General features: G+C 45.9%; 1 protein-coding gene across 9 annotated transcripts in view; it reads right to left on the bottom strand.

The window, feature by feature from the left end:
- The window catches only part of LOC311106546 (ephrin type-A receptor 7), an 87,913-nt gene that overhangs the window by 22,952 nt on the left and 43,062 nt on the right, over positions 1-21,899 (bottom strand). For all 9 annotated transcript variants that reach the window (XM_084148921.1, XM_084148916.1, XM_084148918.1 and 6 more), the window contains exon 6: positions 5,850-5,974. In XM_084148921.1, coding sequence (XP_084005047.1) covers positions 5,850-5,974 — 125 coding nt within the window. The remainder of the gene's footprint in view (positions 1-5,849; positions 5,975-21,899) is intronic.

The raw sequence follows: 21,899 nt of genomic DNA, 5'->3' as shown, positions 1-21,899 counted from the left end.
ACATGGGAGCTCTATTATATACAGTTGAAGTCGGAAGTTTACATCAATCAATCAATCAATTTTATTTTATATAGCCCTTCTTACATCAGCTAATATCTCGAAGTGCTGTACAGAAACCCAGCCTAAAACCCCAAACAGCTAGTAATGCAGGTGTAGAAGCACGGTGGCTAGGAAAAACTCCCTAGAAAGGCGAAAACCTAGGAAGAAACCTAGAGAGGAACCAGGCTATGAGGGGTGGCCAGTCCTCTTCTGGCTGTGCCGGGTGGAGATTATAACAGAACCATGCCAAGATGTTCAAAAATGTTCATAAGTGACAAGCATGGTCAAATAATAATCAGGAATAAATCTCAGTTGGCTTTTCATAGCCGATCATTAAGAGTTGAAAACAGCAGGTCTGGGACAGGTAGGGGTTCCATAACCGCAGGCAGAACAGTTTAAACTGGAATAGCAGCAAGGCCAGGCGGACTGGGGACAGCAAGGAGTCACCACTGCCGGTAGTCCCGACGTATGGTCCTAGGGCTCAGGTCTCTCAGTTGGCTTTTCATAGCCGATCATTAAGAGTTGAAAACAGCAGGTCTGGGACAGGTAGGGGTTTCGTAGCCGCAGGCAGAACAGTTGAAACTGGAATAGCAGCAAGGCCAGGCGGACTGGGGACAGCAAGGTGTCATCATGCCCGGTAGTCCTGACGTATGGTCCTAGGGCTCAGGTTCTCAGAGAGAAAGAGAGAACGAGAGAATTAGAGAGAGCATACTTAAATTCACACAGGACACTGGATAAGACAGGAGAAGTACTCCAGGTATAACCAACTAACCCCAGCCCCCCGACACATAAACTACTGCAGCATAAATACTGGAGGCTGAGACAGGAGCGGTCCGGAGACACTGTGGCCCCATCCGAAGAAACCCCCGGACAGGGCCAAACAGGAAGGATATAACCCCACCCACTCCGCCAAAGCACAGCCCCCGCACCACTAGAGGGATATCCCCAACCACCAACTTACAATCCTGAGACAAGGCCGAGTATAGCCCTTAAACTCTTACACTTAAACTTAAACTCTTTTTACAACCACTCCACAAATTTCTTGTTAACAAACTATAGTTTTGGCAAGTCGGTTAGGACATCTACTTTGTGCATGACACAAGTAATTTTTCCAACAATTGTTTACAGACAGATTATTTCACTTATAATTGTCACGCCCTGGCTCTGGGGACTCTAATATGTTGAGCCAGGGTGTGTAAAGTCTATGTGTTTTGTTCTAGGTTTCACATTCTAGTTTGTTGTTCTATGTTGGCCAGTGTGGTTCTCAATCAGAGGCAACGTGATTCAGCTGTTGCTTGTTGTCTCTGATTGAGAACCATACTTTAGCAGCCTGTTTCCCCACAGAGTTTGTGGGATCTTGTTTCTAGTCTGTTGTGTTAGACCGTGAACTGTCACGTTTTCATTTTGTTGTGTTTGATCGTGTCTCTATTAAAGAGTATGTTTGCCTGCAACGCTGCGCCTTGGTCCTCATCTCTGTTCGACGATCGTGACAGAAGATCCCACCAAGACTGGACCAAGCAGCAAGTCCAGGAGCCAGCGCCTGAGAGATCTCTAGCGGATCTCCTTCGCCTCCTCGACTGGGTCAAGCCATGTGAGGAAGAGAGGGGCTTGACGTGGAGGCAGAAGGGCAAAAGGCTGGCGAGAAGCATGGAGACCTGGTCCACGGGTAGGAGTGAAGCCCATAAATTTTTTAGGGGGGGGCTAACGCCGTGGACGACGGGGCAGCAGGAGGCCGCCAGGTTACGGGAGTCACTGGTCACCAGGGGGAAGGAGGATGTAGAGGCACGGCGAGAGGTACTGGCGTGTGTTGCCAGTCCGGTCCGGCCTGTTCCTGATCCCCACGTAGGGCCAGTGGTGTGTGTTCCCAGTACGGTCCGGCCTGTTCCTGCCACTCGCACCAAGTCTACGGTGCGCGTCGCCAGCTCGGCCCGGCCTGTTCCTGCTCCCCGCACCAAGTCTGTGGTGCGCGTCGCCAGCCCAGTCCGGCCCATTCCTGCTCCCCGCACCAAGTCAGTGGTGCGTTTCGTCAGCCCTGTCCGGCCCGTTCCTGCTCCCCGCACCAAGTCAGTGGTGCGCGTCGTCAGCCCGGTCCGGCCCATTCCTGCTCCCCGCACCAAGTCAGTGGTGCGTTTCGTCAGCCCAGCTCGGCCCGTTCCTGCTCCCCGCACCAAGTCAGTGGTGCGCTTCGTCAGCCCGGCACGGCCCGTTCCTGCTCCCCGCACCAAGTCAGTGGTGCGCTTCGTCAGCCCGGTCCGGCCCGCTCCTGCTCCCCGCACCAAGTCAGTGGTGCGCTTCGTCAGCCCGGTCCGGCCCGTTCCTGCTCCCCGCACCAAGTCAGTGGTGCGCTTCGTCAGCCCGGTCCGGCCCGCTCCTGCTCCCCGCACCAAGTCAGTGGTGCGCTTCGTCAGCCCGGTCCGGCCCGCTCCTGCTCCCCGCACCAAGTCAGTGGTGCGTTTCGTCAGCCCGGCACGGCCCGTGCCTGTTCCCCACACCAAGCCAGTGGTGTGCGTCGTCAGTCCGGCACGGCCCGTGCCTGTTCCACCGGTGGCTGGTCCGGCACCGGTCAGATGCTTCACGCCGGAGCTAGAGCAATCCGCTCCACCAGTGTGAAGTCCAGCTCCGGCCAGCGGGGCCAGACCGGACCAGGGGTACTTTGGGGGGTTGGAGAGGGAGCGGGGTTCAGGCCCGGAGCCGGATCCGCCGCCTAAGCGGAGTGCCCACCCGGTCCCTCCCCTGTGGTATTTGGTGGGCGCGGTCGGAGTCCGCGCCTTTAGGGGGGGGTACTGTCACGCCCTGGCTCTGGGGACTCTAATATGTTGAGCCAGGGTGTGTAAAGTCTATGTGTTTTGTTCTAGGTTTCACATTCTAGTTTGTTGTTCTATGTTGGCCAGTGTGGTTCTCAATCAGAGGCAACGTGATTCAGCTGTTGCTTGTTGTCTCTGATTGAGAACCATACTTTAGCAGCCTGTTTCCCCACAGAGTTTGTGGGATCTTGTTACTAGTCTGTTGTGTTAGACCGTGAACTGTCACGTTTTCGTTTTGTTGTGTTTGATCGTGTCTCTATTAAAGAGTATGTTTGCCTGCAACGCTGCGCCTTGGTCCTCATCTCTGTTCGACGATCGTGACAATAATTCACTGTATCACAATTCCAGTGGGTCAGAAGTTTACAAACACTAAGTTGACTGTGCCTTTAAACAGCTTGGAAAATTCCAGAAAATGATGTCATGGCTTTAGAAGCTTCTTATAGGATAATTAACATAATTTGAGTCAATTGGAGGTGTACCTGTGGATGTATTTCAAGGACTACCTTCACTCAGTGCCTCTTTGCTTGACATCATGGGAAAATAAAAAGAAATCAGCCAAGACCTCAGAAAAAGTAATCTCCCGAGTGGCGCAGTGGTCTAAGGCTGTGCCACTAGAGATCCTGGTTCGAATCCAGGCTCTGTCGTAGCCGGCCACGACCGGGAGACCCATGGGACGGCGCACAATTTGCCCAGCGTCGTTCAGGGTATGAGAGGGAATGGCCGGCAGGGATGTAGCTCAGTTGGTAGAGCATGGCGTTTGCAATGCCAGGGTTGTGGGTTCGATTCCCACTGGGGGCCAGTATAAAAAAATTAAATAATGTATGCACTCACTAACTGTAAGTCGCTCTGGATAAGAGCGTCTGCTAAATGACTAAAATGTAAAAAGAATTGTAGACCTCCACAAGACTGGTTCATCCTTCGGAGCAATTTCCAAACGCCTGAAGGTACCACGTTCATCTGTACAAACAATAGTACGCAAGTATTAACACCATGGGACCACGCAGCCGTCATACCGCTCAGGAAGGAGACGTGTTCTGTCTCCTAGAGATTTAACGTACTTTGGTGCGAAAAGTGCAAATCAATCCCAGAACCACATCAAAGGTACTTGTGAAGATGCTGGAGGAAACAGGTACAAAAGTATCTATATCCACAGTAAAACGAGTCCTATATCGACATAATCTGAAAGGCCGTTCAGCAAGGAAGAAGCCACTGCTCCAAAACCGCCATAAAAAAGCCAGACTACGGTTTGCAACTGCACATGGGGACAAAGATCGTACTTTTTTGAGAATTAGAACTGTTTCTTGTTAACAAACTATAGTTTTGGCAAGTCGGTTAGGACATCTACTTTTTGCATGACACAAGTAATCATTAAAACAATTGTTTACAGACAGATTATTTCACTTATAATTCACTGTATCACAATTCCAGTGGGTCAGAAGTTAACATACACTAAGTTGACTGTGCCTTTAAACAGCTTGGAAAATTCCAGAAAATCTGGTTCATCCTTGGGAGCAATTTCCAAACTCCTGAAGGTACCACGTTCATCTGTACAAACGATAGTACGCAAGTATAAACACCATGGGACCACGCAGCCGTCATACCACTCAGGAAGGAGACGCGTTCTGTCTCCTAGAGATGAACAAAGGACCTTGTGAAGATGCTGGAGGAAACAGGTACAAAAGTATCTATATCCACAGTAAAACGAGTCCTATATCGACATAACCTGAAAGGCCGCTCAGCAAAGAAGAAGCCACTGCTCCAAAACCACCATAAAAAAGCCAGACTACGGTTTGCAGCTGCACATGGGGACAAAGATCGTACCTTTTGGAGAAATTTCCTCTGGTCTGATGAAACAAAAATAGAACTGTTTGGCCATAATGACCATCGTTATGTTTGGAGGAAAAAGGGGGTTGCTTGCAAGCCGAAGAACACCATCCCAACCGTGGGGTGGCAGCATCATGCTGTGGGGGTGCTTTGCTGCAGGAGGCACTGGTGCACTTCACAAAATAGATGGCATCATGAGGAAGGAAAATTATGTGGATATATTGAAGCAACATCTCAAGACATCAGTCAGGAAGTTAAAGCTTGGTCGCAAAAGGGTCTTCCAAATGGACAATGACCCCAAGCATACTTCCAAAGTTGTAGCAAAATGGCTTAAGGACAACAAAGTCAAGGTATTGGAGTGGCCATCACAAAGCCCTGACCTCAATCCTATAGAAAATGTGTGGGCAGAACTGAAAAAGAGTGTGCGAGCAAGGAGGCCTACAAACCTGACTCAGTTACACCAGCTCTGTCAGGAGGAATGGGCCAAAATTCACCCAACCTATTGTGGGAAGCTTGTGGAAGGCTACCCGAAATGTTTGACCCAAGTTAAACAATTTAAAGGCAATGCTACCAAATACTATTTGAGTGTTTGTAAACTTCTGACCCACTGGGAATGTGATGAAAGAAATAAAATAATAAATAATTATCTCTACTATTATTCTGACATTTCACATTCTTAAAATAGAGTGGTGATCCTAACTGACCTAAGACAGGGAATTTTTACTAGGATTAAATGTCAGGAATTGTGAAAACTAAGTTTAAATGTATTTGGCTAAGGTGTATGTAAACTTCCGACTTCAACTGTATGAGGGGGCGAGGGAAGATACAGTAAGAGATTGTTAATGCTGGCAGGGTAGTGCAATGAAGTGTGTGCTGCCTGGCAGTGTGGGGGTGGCTGAGAAGGACCAGGGACTGATTAAAATCTTATGAGAGTCTCATTCAATTATGGGACAAAGGATGCACTTGCAGAATCCTGCCGATTCCACTCGTAGCGTCTTGCAGATAGAACGCAAAATGAAGAGTAAGCTAAATGAAACTAAGAAGAAGAGGAGAGAGATAGGGGGATAGGGTTTGGGAGAGCCAGAGTTGTCTGTGTTCAAAGCTGCAGCACAATCACAGACAGACAGATTTTCTCTCTCTCTCTCAAACATTAATGGATTCAGCAGGGCATCACACACTCACTTTTTCATAGTACTTGATCTCGTATTCGGTGATGACTCCGTTGGGCTGCTCAGGCTCCTGCCAGGAGAGCTGGATGCTGCGCTGCTGCACTCTCTCCTTGATGACTTCACTGACTTGGGAGGGAGCTGTTGGAACAAGACGTATGTCAATATGTGATGGGCAAACCTACTCGCGGCACCTGTGTGCTGGAGTTTTTCTTATTTTATTAAGTATACTTTTTTTTACTTTCTCAAACTCACATCGTCACACACACACACAGTCTTGCATAACTAACCTAGTGGGGACACACAATTCAGTCCCATTCAAAATCCTATTTTCTAAACCTAAACCTAACCCTAACCCTTAACCTAGTCCTAACCTTAACCTTAAACCTCCTAGAAATAGCATTTGACCTAGTGGGGAATAACAAAATGTCCCCAGTTGGTCAAATTTTGTTTGTTTACTATTCTTGTGGGGACTTCTGGTCACCACAAGTATAGTTAAACATGTCCACACACACACACACATACACACACATACTCACTCCTCCACTAGATGCTAAACAACAGTCTTTCTGTGGCCCTCGTGGCTTTGCTGCCTCTCTGATGAATATTCACATGGCCACTCCTAAATGTTTACACCTCATAATGGAAATTTCAATTACAGTGGAAACAGCGGAAGATAGCATTATCTCAGCCAGTGTAAAACTGCAACATGTGGGTTATGAATGACAATTAAGTTAAATTAATTCGACGAGACGCCGGGTGGAAGAAGCAGCACTTATTCTCTCCCCGATGGCAGAGGCATTCAAAAAGCATTTTAGAGAAATTGACCTGTTACCTTGCGACACCTAGTTTATAGCTGAGTAATTATCTGTTGCACTGGGCATAAACTCTGAAAGTTTGTCTATTTTTTTCTACTTCTACTGCACAATTAGTGTCTTGTTGATGCACTTGGTGTGAAGAGCTGCGAAGTTACATTTGTAATTGTACATTGTCGCAGTTCTGTCCACAGTTAAGCAAGAGGAAGTAAACACATAGGCAAGTTTCTGAAGCAAAGATAATAAACTCAAGACATTGAATTCAAATCTTAGTGCAGAGGGAACGTGCATTGCTCATTGCTGGTGTTAGCTGGAAGACGGACAGTTTGATGTCTGATACCTTTACTTCCATCTACAGTATCAACCACACAGTCATGCCTCAATGCCAGTTGGCTTCTGAATAAAACGTCACTTTAATTTTTTTGCAGAACCACAAATTATGACCTATACAGTTGAACTCCAAAACTTCAACAGAAAATGAAAATAGTCCTCATTTAACTTTAAGTTATGGATATAGAGCAGCCATGCTCAACTGGCGGACCACAGTCCGGATCCGGACCAAGAACGGGGTCATTACGGACCGAAGGTCCCGACAAACACAAAAAATTACATTTTTACGAACTCAGTTGGGCTTTTAACTTTCTGCTGTTGAGAGTTGTAACAGTACAATGCACAAGGTTCAATTTAGAAATGAATTTGCTAGTGAATGGGCAGTTTTCCCTTGTTATGTCATTCATTGACAGACCTTAAAGAGCTATTTTTAACCTGTCAGAAATGTCCAGATGATTTACTACTTGCCATGTTAGCTAGATGGGTAAGTTAGGCTAACCAGCTATCTAAATATTGTAGTTATCACAGCCAGATTATGTGCCCAGTGACCTCGACCCCCAGGGGTCCCCATTGATTTTGTTGAGTCACTCAGGTATCAAAACACACACAAGACATGGCAAAATGTGTAGAATTGCCGGAAATTAGATTTAAACTGCTAAATGTTCTATCCGTCCCATGGCAAGGTGTAGAATTGTAGGGAATGAGCTTTAAAATGGCAAAATGTTCTCTCTGCCAACAAGAGGGGTGGGAACAGTTTGAACAGTTTGGGGTCACGTGTCACGAGGTTGGGGTTTGTTACTACACTGATAAATGACAATATCAATCCGAACCATTGACATCTAAGAAATATGTGTGAACGGACCTTCTCAAATAGTAGTTGAGTACCCCTGATATAAAGTATATCCTATATCGTATAAGATGAGATGGCAAAGGAATTCCCCATAGGAAGGAGGGAGGGAAAGAGCCCTGATTGTGTGGGAAGGAAGCTAAAAGCGGATAAAGTGCTGATGTCTCTGTGTCATGCTGCTCAGTGAACCGGTGGGAGAGGGACTCTTGGCGCTCTCGGGCCCTAAAACGGCCTGACCCCAGATTTGTTTTAAGATGCCCTCCACGCTAATGACTGCTGCTGGATTAAAACCTTGTTAGGGCTCATCTGCATTCCTGACAGTAATGCACACGACAGTGGACACCCTGTCACAAACCCCCTGTTTTGACATGTCACTTATAATCCCATCAATCCAACCAAAACATGTGAGCAATATATCCTTTTCATGATGGACGGGCAGTTACAGAGACAATTAAGTTTTCATTTCCAGAGTCACAACAAGCGGTTAGGGCAGCTTAACTTAGGCCAGCTTTGATGCTTGTTCTCTGCACCCTGTCATGTGACTAGCCTTTTAATATGTGCAGACATCCTCCCTTCTGATTTGGACACACCTACTCCTACAAGGGTTTTTCTTTATTTTGACTATTTACTTTGACTACATTGTAGAATAATAGTAAAGACATCAAAACTATGAAATAACACGTATGGAATCATGTAGTAACCAAAAAAGTGTTAAACAAATCAAAATATATTTTATATTTGAGATTCTTCAAACAGCCACCCTTTGCCTTAATGACAGCTTTGCACACTCTTGGCATTCTCTCAACCAGCTTCACCTGGAATGCTTTTCCAACAGTCTTGAAGGAGTTCCCACATATGTTGAGCACTTGTTGGCTGCTTTTCCTTCACTCTGCAGTCTGACTCATCCCAAACCATCCCAATTGAGTTGAGGTCGGGGATTGTGGAGGCCAGGTCATCTGATGCAGCACTCCATCACTCTCCTTCTTGGTAAAATAGCCCTTACACAGCCTGGAGGTGTGTTGTCCTTGTCCTGTTGAAAAACAAATGATAGTCCCACTAAGCCCAAATCAGATGAGATGGCGTATCACTGCAGAATGCTGTGGTAGCCATGCTGGTTAAGTGTGCCTTGAATTCTAAATAAATCACAGACAGTGTCACCAGCAAAGCACCCCCACATCATAACACCTCCTCCTACATGCTTTACGGTGGGAACTACATATGCGGAGATCATCCGTTCACCCACACCGCGTCTCACAAAGACACAGCGGTTGGAACCAAAAATCTCCAATTTGGACTCATCAGAACAAAGGACACATTTCCACCGGTCTAATGTCCATTGCTCGTGTTTCTTGCCCCAAGCAGGTTTCTTCTTCTTATTGGTGTCCTTTAGTAGTGGTTTCTTTGCAGCAATTCGACCATGAAGGCCTGATTCACACGGTCCCCTCTGAACAGTTGATGTTGAGATGTGTCTGTGACTTGAACTCTGTGAAGCATTTATTTGGGGTGCAATTTCTGAGGCTGGTAACTCTAATGAACTTATCCTCTGCCGCAGTGGTAACTCTGGGTCTTCCATTCCTGTGTTGGTCCTCATGAGAGCCAGTTTCATCATAGCACTTGATGGTTTTTGCGACTGCACTTTAAGAAACGTTCAAAGTTCTTGAAATGTTCCGTATTGACTGACCTTCATGTCTTAAAGTAATGATGGTCTGTTGTTTCTCTTTGCTTATTTGAGCTGTTCTTGACATAATATGGACTTGGTCTTTTACCAAATAGGGCTATCTTCTGTATACCCCCCCTACCTTGTCACAACAAAACTGATTGGCTCAAACGCATTAAGAAGGAAAGAAATTCCACAAATTAACTTTTAAGAAGGCACACCTATTAATTGAAATACTTTCCAAGTGACTACCTCATGAAGCTGGTTGAGAGAATGCCAAGAGTGTGCAAAGCTGTCATCAAAGCAAAGGGTGGCTATTTGAAGAATCTCAAATAATAAAAGTTTAACACTTTTTTGATTACTGCATGATTCCATATGTGTTATTTTATGGTTTTGATGTCTTCACTATTATTCTACAATGTAAAACATTTTTAAAATAAAGAAAAACCATTGAATGAGTAGGTGTGTCCAAACTTTTGACTGGTAGTGTATGTCCTGGTTTGAGTTTAGAACTGTCTCAAAACACCTCTAGTGTGTATTCTTCTCTGAGGTTCTGCTCTGGCATTTTGTTTTCATATAAACGTGTCAATTACCCTGGGAGGGTTTCAGCAGCCATTGATATGTGTAGATAGATAGATGCAATCCAAAGTGACATTTGTACAGCTGAAAGCACTTGTAGCTCAGTAATTGGATCTTTTTACACTTTACTGTCGGTTTCTTGGCTCCATCGACTATTTGTTTGGAGGTTGAACGAAGACGCTGGCTGTTGTGAGTCTCTCTCTCTCTCTCTTTTCAGCTAAACTAGGACAGCAGCAGCTTGCGTGAGCCACTGTTCCTCACAGAAAGCATGACAAAGCCAATAAAATAGATTGAGACGTTCAGTCTCTTGCCTGAGCTCTGTAATTATACTGAGGTGTTTCTATGATGAGTTGTACTTCTAGCACTGTGCTTCCTCTCCCCTGAGTGTGACACACACAGGCAGACATCGTCATCAGATCCACCTCATTTAGCCCCCTCTGGCCTTAGGCATTCTGCTGCTATGATTCAGTCAGTCACCCAGCAGCTCAAACAAACTTAACTCCTCCACCTCACCGCTCCCTCCCTCCCTCCCTCCCTCCCTCCCTCCCCCCTCCCTCCCTCCCTCACTCACTCACTCACTCACTCAGCCATGGGTGACATAGAGACAAACATTTGAACTGTTTTGTTTTCACTAGCTACCATCATTAGATCACTCTACACCATTTGCAAACTGGTTCCACAGGAGAGAAAACCCTAATTCCAGGATAGTAATTCCAAAAAGTTAGGGGTAGCAGTGGCCTTTAAGAACCTGTCTCCCCTGTGGATTACTACTCAGGCAGTACCCTGTGACAGCCATTAATGACATACTTAAAATTATGGAGACCAGAACCCAGTCAGCCACTCTGAGACTTTTAACATACCTGAGGGGCTTAGTGTACCAGAAAATTGTATAATTGTTATGCCTGTCTCAAAGTGACTGTTTGGGGGAAAGCATTTGTGCAATCACTCAGTCTGCAATATTAGAGAACTTATTAGTGACCCCCAACACCTCCCCCTGTAAAGCTAACTGATCCGGAAGCCCACTCTCTCTCATGTGCCGCATTTGAAAACCTTTATGAATACATTACGCAGGGACATTTTAATATCCGCTTCTCTTTCACTCAGACGGTTGGTTCTGAGTAAGTCTACAGTGTCGGAAGCAGTGGCAGAGGTAGAAAAAATTGTCTGTTCATTATAGAAGCTTCTTTCTTTCTGCTCCTCTGCTTGGCTTGTGAACCAAACCAAGGCTATAAACTACTCGTCTTTTAATTACGAAACCACTGAAGTCAAGCTTGAGTATCTTACGCCCACACTATTGATTGACTATCCTAGATGACTTACTGTATACCATCTTAAAAGCTATGGTTACTTAACAGCATTTCAACCAAATACGAGGGGGAGATTGCTGCATCTATTCTTCAACAGGATCTGCACAATAGACAGGAAATCTTCTAATTACAGGGACATTTCAAATCAAATCAAATGTCATTGGTCACATGTGCCGAATACAACAGGTGTAGTCTTTGCAGTGAAATGCTTACTTACAAGCCCTTTCCCAACAGCGCAGTTAAAAAGTAACACATATTTGATCAATAAAAAAGGATATAGTAACACAATAAAAGCAATAACGAGGCTATATACAAGGAGTACCAGTACCAAGTCAATGTGCAGGGGTACGAGGTAGTTGAGGTAATTGAGGTAATACAATTATGTACATGTAGGTAGGGGTAAAAGTAACTAGGCAATCAGGACATGTAATAATAAACAGAGTAGCAGCAAGGTATGGGTGTCTATGTGTGAGTGTGGCGTCAATATGCATGTGTGTGTGTTTTGTGTGTGTGAGCGTATGTAGTGCGTGTGTGTGTGTGTGTTGTGTGTTGGAGTGTCAGTGTAGTATAGAGTATGTATAGGTAGAGTCTAGTGAGTGTGCACAGAGCCAGTGCAAGGGAGTCCATGCAAAACAATTAAGATAAATAAATAAATGATCAAGGGGGTCAATGTAAATTGTAGCCATTTGATTAGATGTTCAGCAGTCTTATGGCTTGGGGATAGAAGCTGTTCAGGTGCCTTTTGGTCACAGACTTGGCACTCCGGTACTGCTTGCCATGCTGGAGTCTTTGACAATTTTTAGGGCCTTCCTTTGACACCGCCTGGTATAGAGGTCCTGGATGGCAGGGAGTTGGCCCCAGTGATGTACTGGGCTGTACGCACTACCCACTGTAGCACCTTGCGGTCGGGTGCCGAGCAGTTGCCATACCAAGTCAAGATGCTCTCAATGGTGCAGCTGTAGAACTTTCTGAGGATCTGAGGGCCCATGCCAAATATTTTCAGCCTCCTGAGGGGGAAAAGGCATTATCGTTCCCTCTTCACGACTGTGTTGGTGTGTTTGGACGATAGGTCCTTGACGTGGACACCGAGGAACTTGAAGCTCTTGACCCACTATACTACAGCCCTGTCGATGTGAATGGGGGCATATTCGGCCCTCCGTTTCCTATAGTAAGCTCCTTTGTCTTGCCCACGTTGAGGGAGAGGATGTTGTCCTGGCGACAAAATGCCAGGTCTTTGACCTCCTCCCTATAGGCAAGGTCTTTGACCTGTCTCATCGTCGTCTGTATTCAGGCCTACCCCCGTCATGTCTTCGGCAAACTTAATGATGGTGTTAAAGTCGTGTGCGGCCACGCAGCCGTGGGTGAAAAGGGAGTACAGGAGGGGACTGAGCACACACACCTTAGAGGTCCACGTGTTGAGGGTCAGCGTGGTGGATGTGTTGATGCCTACCCTCACCACCAGGGGGCGGCCCGTCAGAAAGTCCAGGATCCAGTTGCAGAGGGAGGTGTTCAGTCCCAGGGTCCTTAGCTTAGTGATGAGCTTGGAGGGCACTATGGTGTTGAACGCTGAGCTTTAGTCAATGAACAGCATTCTCACATAGGTGTTCCTTTTGTCCAGGTGGGAAAGGGCAATGAGGAGTGCAATAGAGATTGTGTCATCTGTGGATCTGTTGGGGCGTTATGCAAAGTGGAGTGGGTCCAGGGTTTCTGGGATGATGGTGTTGATGTGAGCCATGACGAGCCTTTCAAAGCATTTCATGGCTACAGATGTAAGTGCTACGAGGTGGTAGTCATTTAGACAAGTTACCTTGGTGTTCTTAGGCACAGGGACTATGGTGGTTTGCTTGAAACATGTAGGTATTACAGACTGGGTCAGGGAGAGGTTGAAAATGTCAGTTAAGGCACTTGCCAGCTGGTCAGCGCATGCTCTGAGTACGCGTCTTAGTAATCCGCCTGGCCCTGCGGCCTTGTGAATGTTAACCTTGTCTTACTCACATCGGCTGATCATACAGTCGTCTGGAACAGCTGGTGCTCTCACACATTTTTTAGTGTTGCTTGCCTCGAATTGAGCATAGAAGGCATTTAGCTCGTCTGGTAGGCTTGTGTCACTGGGCTGGGTTTCTCTTTGTAACCTGTGATAGTTTGCAAGCCCTGCCACATCCAACGAGCGTCAGAGCCGGTTTAGTAGGATTAAATCTTAGTCCTGTATTGACACTTTACCTGTTTGATGGTTCATCGGAGGGTGTAGCAGGATTTCTTATAAACGTCCTTTTCTTATAAGTGTCCTGTTCCTTGGAAGTGGATGCTCTAGCCTTTAACTCAGTGCGGATGTTGCCTGTAATCCATGGCTTCTAGTTGGGATATGTACATATGGTCACTGTGGGGACAACGTCGTCGATACACTTATTAATGAAGTCGGTGTCTGATGTGGTAATCTTCTCAATGCCGCCGGATGAATCCCTGTTTCACTAGTCTGTGCTAGCGAAACAGTCCTGTAGTTTAGCATCCGCTTCATCGGACCACTTCCATATTGAGTGCGTCACTGGTACTTCCTGTTCGAGTTTTTGCTTGTAAGCAGGAATCAGGAGGATAGAGTTATGGTCCGATTTGTCAAATGGATAGCTTTGTATGCGTCTCTGTGTGTGGAGTTGAGGTGATCTGGAGTTTTTATCCCTCTAGTTGCACAGGTGACGGATTTCAGTTTTCCTGCATTAAAATCACCGGCCACTAGGAGCCTCTGGATGAACATTTTCTTGTTTGCTTATGGCCTTATACAGCTTGTTGAGTGGGGTCTTATTGCCAGCATCGGTTTGTGGTGGTAAATAGACAGCCATGAAAAATACAGAATAAAACTCTCTTGGTAAATAGTATGGTCTACAGCTTATCATGAGGTATTCTAACTCAGGCGAGCAGAACCCTTGAGACTTTCTTAATATTAAAGATTGCACACCAGCTGTTGTTAATAAAGAGACAAACACCACCACCCCTGATCTTACCAGACTCTGTACAGCCGATGCATAGAAAAACCAGCTTGATTTATAATATCCATGTCCTTGTTCAGCCATGACTCTGAGAAGCATAGCATATTACAGTTCCTAATGTCTTGTTGATAGGATAGACTTGAACGGAGCTTGTCCAGTATATTTTCCAGTGATTGCACATTCGCCAATAGAATAGAGGTTAGAGGCGATTTATAGCGGCGTCTTCGCCTTCTACGGGTGTCGGGGATTACGGCCTTGTCCGGGATAATCAATATGTCTTTCGCCTCGTCCAAATCGAGGTTAGTGATAGCTGTTTTGATGTCCAAAAGCAATTTTTGGTCATAGGAAACGATGGCGTAAACCAGTGGAGGCTGCTGAGGGGAGGACGGCTCATAATAATGGCTGGAACGGAGCAAATGGAATGGCATCAAACCATGTGTTTGATGTATTTGATACCATTCCACTGAATGCGCTCCAGCCATTACCACGAGCCCGTCCACTCCAATTAAGATGCCATCAACCTCCTGTGGCGGAAACACTATGTACCAAAAAAGTTAAGATCAGCAACAAAAAATACACAAAATAGCACAATTGGTCAGGAGCCCGTAAAACGGCTGCCATTCCCTCCGGCGCCATTCTTTTTTCAACACTTTAAACACCTACAAACAACATAGACCTACATTGGCTTATGATATAAATATTAGGCTAAGGAAACGGGTGTGATGTCACACAGACAGGAACCACCTCAGACATGTTTTTCGTCTAGATTTCATCCTGTAGTGACCACAATTTTATATTTATGACCCACTTTGTTAAGGCACTCAACTTTAATAGATTGGGAGACTTTTTTAGAAGTCTATGAAAACATCAAGATCGGCGACAGAATGGTCCCAGGGTTGACACTAACGAGCTATGACATAATCAAGATGACTTCCCATTTGACATTGTGACTCCCATAAGAGAGAAAAACTCCCTGGTATTAAATGTTGGCGGCGCCCAGGAGAGAGAGGGACGTTGAAGCAGTGGGCCAGGGGAAGTAGACCTGGTGTGTGTGCGTGCATGCGTGCGTGTGTTTGTGTGTGAGTAGGAAGTGGTTGAACTCCCTTATTGTTGCACCTAGGTTCCCAGAGCTATATAGCCTGACTGGCTGTGATGCAGTGTAGTGTTGCCTGGGCTGAAACCAGCCGGGGCCTAGTAGCCTAGTAGTGAAGGGTATTCAAATCACTCAGTAGGCTGTACACTGGGAGCAGAAGAGAGAAGGAAAATTCACTTTTTGTGTTCAGTGCAGTCAGTACAGGCTCAGTGAGCCAGAAAATAAAAACCTCAGACAATGAGGTCTTTGATGAATGTAAGGGGAACTATCGGAATTGGCGTGACAAGGTTCTGGCTAGTGGGCCTCGACCCGTGAGTGTCCTCCGCCCGCCCTCTCTCCTGCCTGCCCGCCAAGACGAGCCTGACACGGAAATGTGCATCCCCATCTGCAACCGCCGCTCACAGCTTTATCACCTCCATTTAGAGTTGGGGAGGGAGACGGAGAGAGCGACCACTGCAGACATAAATTGTTCAGCCCGTTAAGTAACACTTTCATTTTTTAGATGGATCAGGCTTCAGCTTTCATGTGGATGACATCGCTGAGTGGAGTTCTTAGTAACTGAGAAATTCCCAAGCTCTGCTCTGCACCTTCAGCTAAACGAGGCCTCTCTCCTGTCACTGCCATCACTTGGCAATCTCATTCTCTTTTCAAACCAGTCATTACGTACAGATAATAAGGATTTAACTATAAATTGTAGCTAAAGCTATAATGTCTTATTCATCGGTGGGTTATACTTAATTGATAATCTCTATAGTTTATCTGATTCTAATTCAGTGTGAGTGCTATGTATAAATGAGGGTGTGTGAAAATACCCTTATATAAGTACCGTTGATGGGTTGTGCTTCAAAATAGAGTTAGCAACAGACTGGCTAGCTAGAGGACAGACCACTACCTGCATAATGACAATGCTGAAATATAGGGCACCTTTGCATGGAGGTCACAGGGGCATCTGTTTCAAAGCAATTAGCAAATCCTGATTTGGGGAGGTTGGCTCTTTCATGTTCCATCGGAGAACTGTCAGCTTCACAACTGAGGGGCCAATGATGAATACATATCTAACACTTCAGTACTGACAGCTAGACGGGGCCTTCAAAATGACATTTCCACATCATTATCTTCCCGCTCAAAGACCTTTTAGAAAACCTAGCCTCCCCATCGTATGCTCATTTGTATTCTCCTGGATCAGTGAGATATCAAATCCAATTTACTCGCCTTCAGAACTTTTCTGAAGTGTCACCGTCTATCATGTACTATATGTTACTACTATTTTTAAATATCATGTGACAATGATATACTGTATCTTAAAAAATATATAATGAAAGCTTTCAGACCGGAATTTGAATCACCAATTAATAATTTCAAGATTGCCCAATTTTAGGTCTGCAAAGAAATGATATTTAATGCGTTTCAGCAGGTATCCTGTGTGTCACCCTCCATAACAACATAAGTAGAGCCTTGTACCAAGCTGTGAAGCTGTGTGTGTGACTCATAGCAGAGGGTCAGCGGGTGAGAAATTGCTCCAGACCCCTTCATTAGAACATTTCCCTGCCTATAATAGTCAACTGGGCTAATGTACCATAATGAGGGCACAGACAATAATAAATGAAGTCTGAAACCAGAAAAAGAAAGACACTGTAACATACGGAGTAAACAAAGGTTAGTGTACTACAGTACAAACCACAACACTACACTGAGACCCTGCATTCACCCCTGAAGTCAAATTTGGCCTCTTTACATGCAATTGTGCTTTGAGAGACTAGTCAAGGATCATATCACCTCTACCTTACCTGTCACCCTAGACCCACTTCAATTTGCTTACAGCCCCAATAGATCCACAGACGATGCAATCGCCATCACACTGCACACTGCCCTATCCCATCTGGACAAGAGGAATACCTATGTAAGAACGCTGTTCATTGACTATAGCTCAGCATTCAACACCATAGTACCCTCCAAGCTCATCATTAAGCTCGAGGCCCTGGGTCTGAACCCCACCCTGTGCAACTGGGTCCTGGACTTCCTGACGGGCCGCCCTCAGGTGGTGAAGGTAGGAAACAACATCTCCACTTTGCTGATCCTCAACACTGGGGCCCTACAAGGGTGGGTGCTCAGCCCCCTCCTGTACTCCCTGTTCACCCATGACTGCGTGGCCAAGCACGCCTCCAACTCAATCATCAAGTTTGCAGACGACACAACAGTAGTAGGCTTGATTACCAACAATGACGAGACCGCCTACAGGGAGGAGGTGAGGGCTCTGGGAGTGTGGTGCCAGGAAAATAACCTCTCACTCAACGTCAACAAAACAAAGGAGATGATCGTGGACTTCAGGAAACAGCAGAGGGTGCACCCCCCTATCCACATCGATGGGACCGCAGTGGAGAAGGTGGAAAGCTTCAAGTTCCTTGGCGTACACATCACTGACAAACTGAAATGGTCCACCCACGCAGACAGTGTGAGGAAGAAGGCGCAACAGAGCCTCTTCAACCTCAGGATGCTGAAGAAATTTGGCTTGGCACCTAAAACCCTCACAAACTTTTACAGATGCACTATTGAGAGTATCCTGTCGGGCTGTATCACCGCATGGTATGGAAACTGCACCACCCGCAACCGCAGGGCTCTCCAGAGGGTGGTGTGGTCTGCCGAACGCATTACCGGGGGCAAACTATCCGCCCTCCAAGACACCTACAGCACCCGATGTCACAGGAAGGCCAAAAAGATCATCAATGACATCAACCACCCGAGCCACTGCCTGTTCACCCCGCTATCATCCAGAAGGCGAGGTCAGTACAGGTGCATCAAAGCAGGGACAGAGAGAATGAAAAACAGCTTCTATCTCAAGGCCATCAGACTGTTAAATAGCCATCACTAGCACATTAGAGGCTGCTGCTGCCTATTGAAATCACTGGCCACTTTAAGAAATGGAACACTAGTCACTTTAATAATGTTTACATATCTTGCACTACTCATCTCATATGTATATACTGTATTCTATTCTATAATATTCTACTGTATCTTAGTCCATGCCGCTCTGACATTGCTTGTCCATATATGTATATAATCTTAAATTCCATTCCTTACTAGATTTGTGTGTATTGGGTATATGTTGTGAAATTGTTGGGGGGGGGTATACGAGAGCTCAACTTAATGCAATACATTTTACTAGCTGCCAAATGAGGGCTTTTGTTGACTTACGTTGGCAATCAAAATTTCACTGACTATAAACAGTAGGCCTGGATGTGAGAGGAGAAGAATGTAAACGGTGCTAAGCGCAGACGTGTTTCACGGCGGTCGTCAGAAATAAATGACACGGCCAAAAACAGAGGGAGAGCTCTGCAGCTTTTTAAATACATCTAGGTTTTGTTTGAGTCCATCTGAACTCACTTAATTTGAGTAAATCCTAGTCGGAGAACAGAACAGAACAGCCTTCCTGGAAGATATACAGGGCCATATCCCGGATCCCGGCTCCTAATTGCAGAATTTCCCCGAGATCCATGGAATTCACGGCCCAATGATGAAGTCATAAAACATGCCATGCCCATGCTAGTCCAAATCCCTTTTTCTTGGGAGTTGTATTCTAATGATGATATCTAAGTCCTGCTCAGCACACTGAATGTCACAGGGAATCGTCTGTGAAACAACAGATGCGGCCCAGATGAGAAATGAAAGTAGCGGGACAGGCGGTAATGTAGAAATGTAGATGCTTGGTTCTGCTTATCGGCCGCCTCAATGACCTTTCTACTGCAGGCAGCTGTGAGGCATGTCTTTTCAAATATACTAACAGGCTTAAGCAGAGATGTGTGTTTGCATACACAGAGCCTTTATCATTGATCTTAATAAAACAAAGGCTCTGGTGTGAAAAGGCACAGAGGCAGATAACAGCAGCGGCGCACACGGACGAACGTTCCTAAGAGTAGGTCTGACTGCAACTATTTACAGGATCCGCTGCTAACCAGCCACAAGACCCTCCACCTCCTCCTCGCTTCTATTAAAGGTCAAAGCACAGCCCCAGGCCCCTGGCGCATGCATCTAAATCCTTGATTGGATATCCGAGCCATACATGGATTGAAACGCAAGATCATTCATAAAATGCAGTGTGCTGGAGACTGATGGGGCTTGCTTGGGTCAGAATCCAGGCATGGCTATTATATAAGGGTTTGGAGCATTATGGCTACTTATCTATGCCTTCCCACAGAGGCAGCTCTGCCTGCCTTAAACTGCCTTAGCCCCGCATACTCATTTCTTTATCAGCTGCGAATAAATCTTATGTTTGGCATTGCCACGGCAAATATTAACATTTCAAATTAAAACCGTGTAGCAGGAATGGGGGGGAACGTGATCACCGAGGGTTGGCATCATAAACATCCATTACAGAAATACCTCTGTCATCACCAAGATGATCATATTAATCAGAGTTCTTATGCCCTTAATCACAGTCTTGGACAGCATCCATCACAGGGAAATCATATCCAGAGCCCCTCCAGCCAAGTCTGTAATTCTGCACTGAGCACTGGTTGGACGCACCGTGCTGATTGCCAACAGATCCAGGCCAAGCCGGCAGGCATCTCCCTGTCTCTGTCTCTGCCTCTCTCTCTCTCTCTCTCTCTCTCTCTCTCTCTCTCTCTCTCTCTCTCTCTCTCTCTCTCTCTCTCTCTCGCTCTCTCTCTCTCTCTTTCTCTCTCTTCCTCTCTCTCTCTCCCTCTCTCTTTTTGAAAACACTGAGTCAGGCCCATACCTGTGGATTCCAGGCCAAAGGCAGACAATCTCTTCCCAGTGTGGAAAATAACCCTGCCTACTTGAAACAATTTGGACAGCTGCGGGGGTGCGGTATGTTGGGAAAAAAAGACATCATCATCACCCCTGGTGCTGCTGTGGCCAGCGTACTGAGTGACTACCTGAGTCTGTCAACAGATACAGCAGGAGCAGCACAATCATTAAGAATACCTTTTTCGAACATCACGTATTTGTGGTAAAAGTGTATTTCTTTTCTGTTTGAAATCAGTGGAAAGAGGGACACATCTGTGTGAGTGGGGACATGGTAGCAAAATTGGCATCACAGAATCACGACAGAGAGATGAGAGTCGAGCTGGGTTTTATTCAACAAAAACTTGAATGTCGACTGAACAAAAAAACAGACAAACAGCTCCGATTATTAGCCAAAAAAAGCACAAAAACTAAAATTATTTTTGCCAACCCCAGTAATTTTCACAACAGATTACTGGCAGCTCTTGATTCAGGTGAGCTGGGTTTCCAAAGCCACAGATCACGGTCATGCACAGAGGGGAGGTATGCTGCCTCACAGCTCTTTCATGTCTGCCCGTAAATCCCCCCACAAATCCAATAAATGACTCAGCCACAACCCCACCTAGCAACACCTCATTCTACCTCCAATTTCGCCACGCGATCAATGAAACCTCCGTCGCTACCGCCGCAAACCACAACCGGCTAGCGCTGAGGTGATAATGACCTTACATGGAAGTCGGAGGAATAATCCAAGTGGGCGTAGGACGGAGCATAACTCATTCCGCCCGTGACAGGCGAGCGTGCCTGTCCATGCGAAAAACAACATCAGCTTCAGCTGTGCCCCATCCGGGAAACGAAGAGAGAAGAGAAGTGCATTACTGGAGTTAGCGTGCCTAGCGATAAGGGACAGAGCTGGCACGCCCACCCAACTCCAAACAGCCAGTAATGACGGGGAAGGCCCACGTACCTGCAGCAGCAGCAGTGGTCGAGATGAGTAAACCCTGCCTCAGACACCCAGACAAACTTAGCCCTCAGCCCTGAACCTGCCCTCCACTGAGCCATACAGACAGCTAAGACACAGATTGCGTAAAACAGTCTGCTTAGTCATGGTATAGTTATGGAGGTCGGCTTTTTCTGTCTGTCATCGCCGTTGAGCTGCACTATCATTCATCTGTCTGGTGTGAAGCAAGCTTGATGTCTTCTTTATGTTCAGACAAAAACAAAATGACAGGGCATGACGAAAAACAGACACAGACACATACATTGACAGGGTGTGGCCCCCTTAGCTCACTTTACACTTCAACAACATGCTTCAAACATAGTTATTTCAGAGAATACAGTAGAAATACACAGTATTGATGGTTCATCTATCTACAGTATGTAGATGCGTTGATGATCTTAAATGTGACGGGCCCACCCAGCCATATCTAGCTATTACGTCTGTTATATTAGCTCAACGGAAACAGTAACTGATTGTGATTAATGTCTGCTTAAAATACACAGAGAAACCCAATGACTGTGTCTATGGGGCTTTCCCGTATAACACAGAAAAACATTACAACTCCTGGCTTTTGAGAAAATGTCAGAGTCAGTTTGCCACATCTCCCCAGCTTGTAACAATCTGTTTTGATCACAACAGTAACCATGATTAATTTTAAAGTGTTGGGTAAAAGCTGTTTTGCCGTGCTAAAACTCATTGGAGTCTTACGTTGTTTCC

This window comes from Coregonus lavaretus (genome assembly GCF_964263955.1).
Source record: "Coregonus lavaretus genome assembly, chromosome: 31".
NCBI lineage: Eukaryota > Metazoa > Chordata > Actinopteri > Salmoniformes > Salmonidae > Coregonus > Coregonus lavaretus.
Note: the sequence above shows the minus strand (reverse complement) of the source record. Positions and strands in the feature narration are given on the sequence as shown.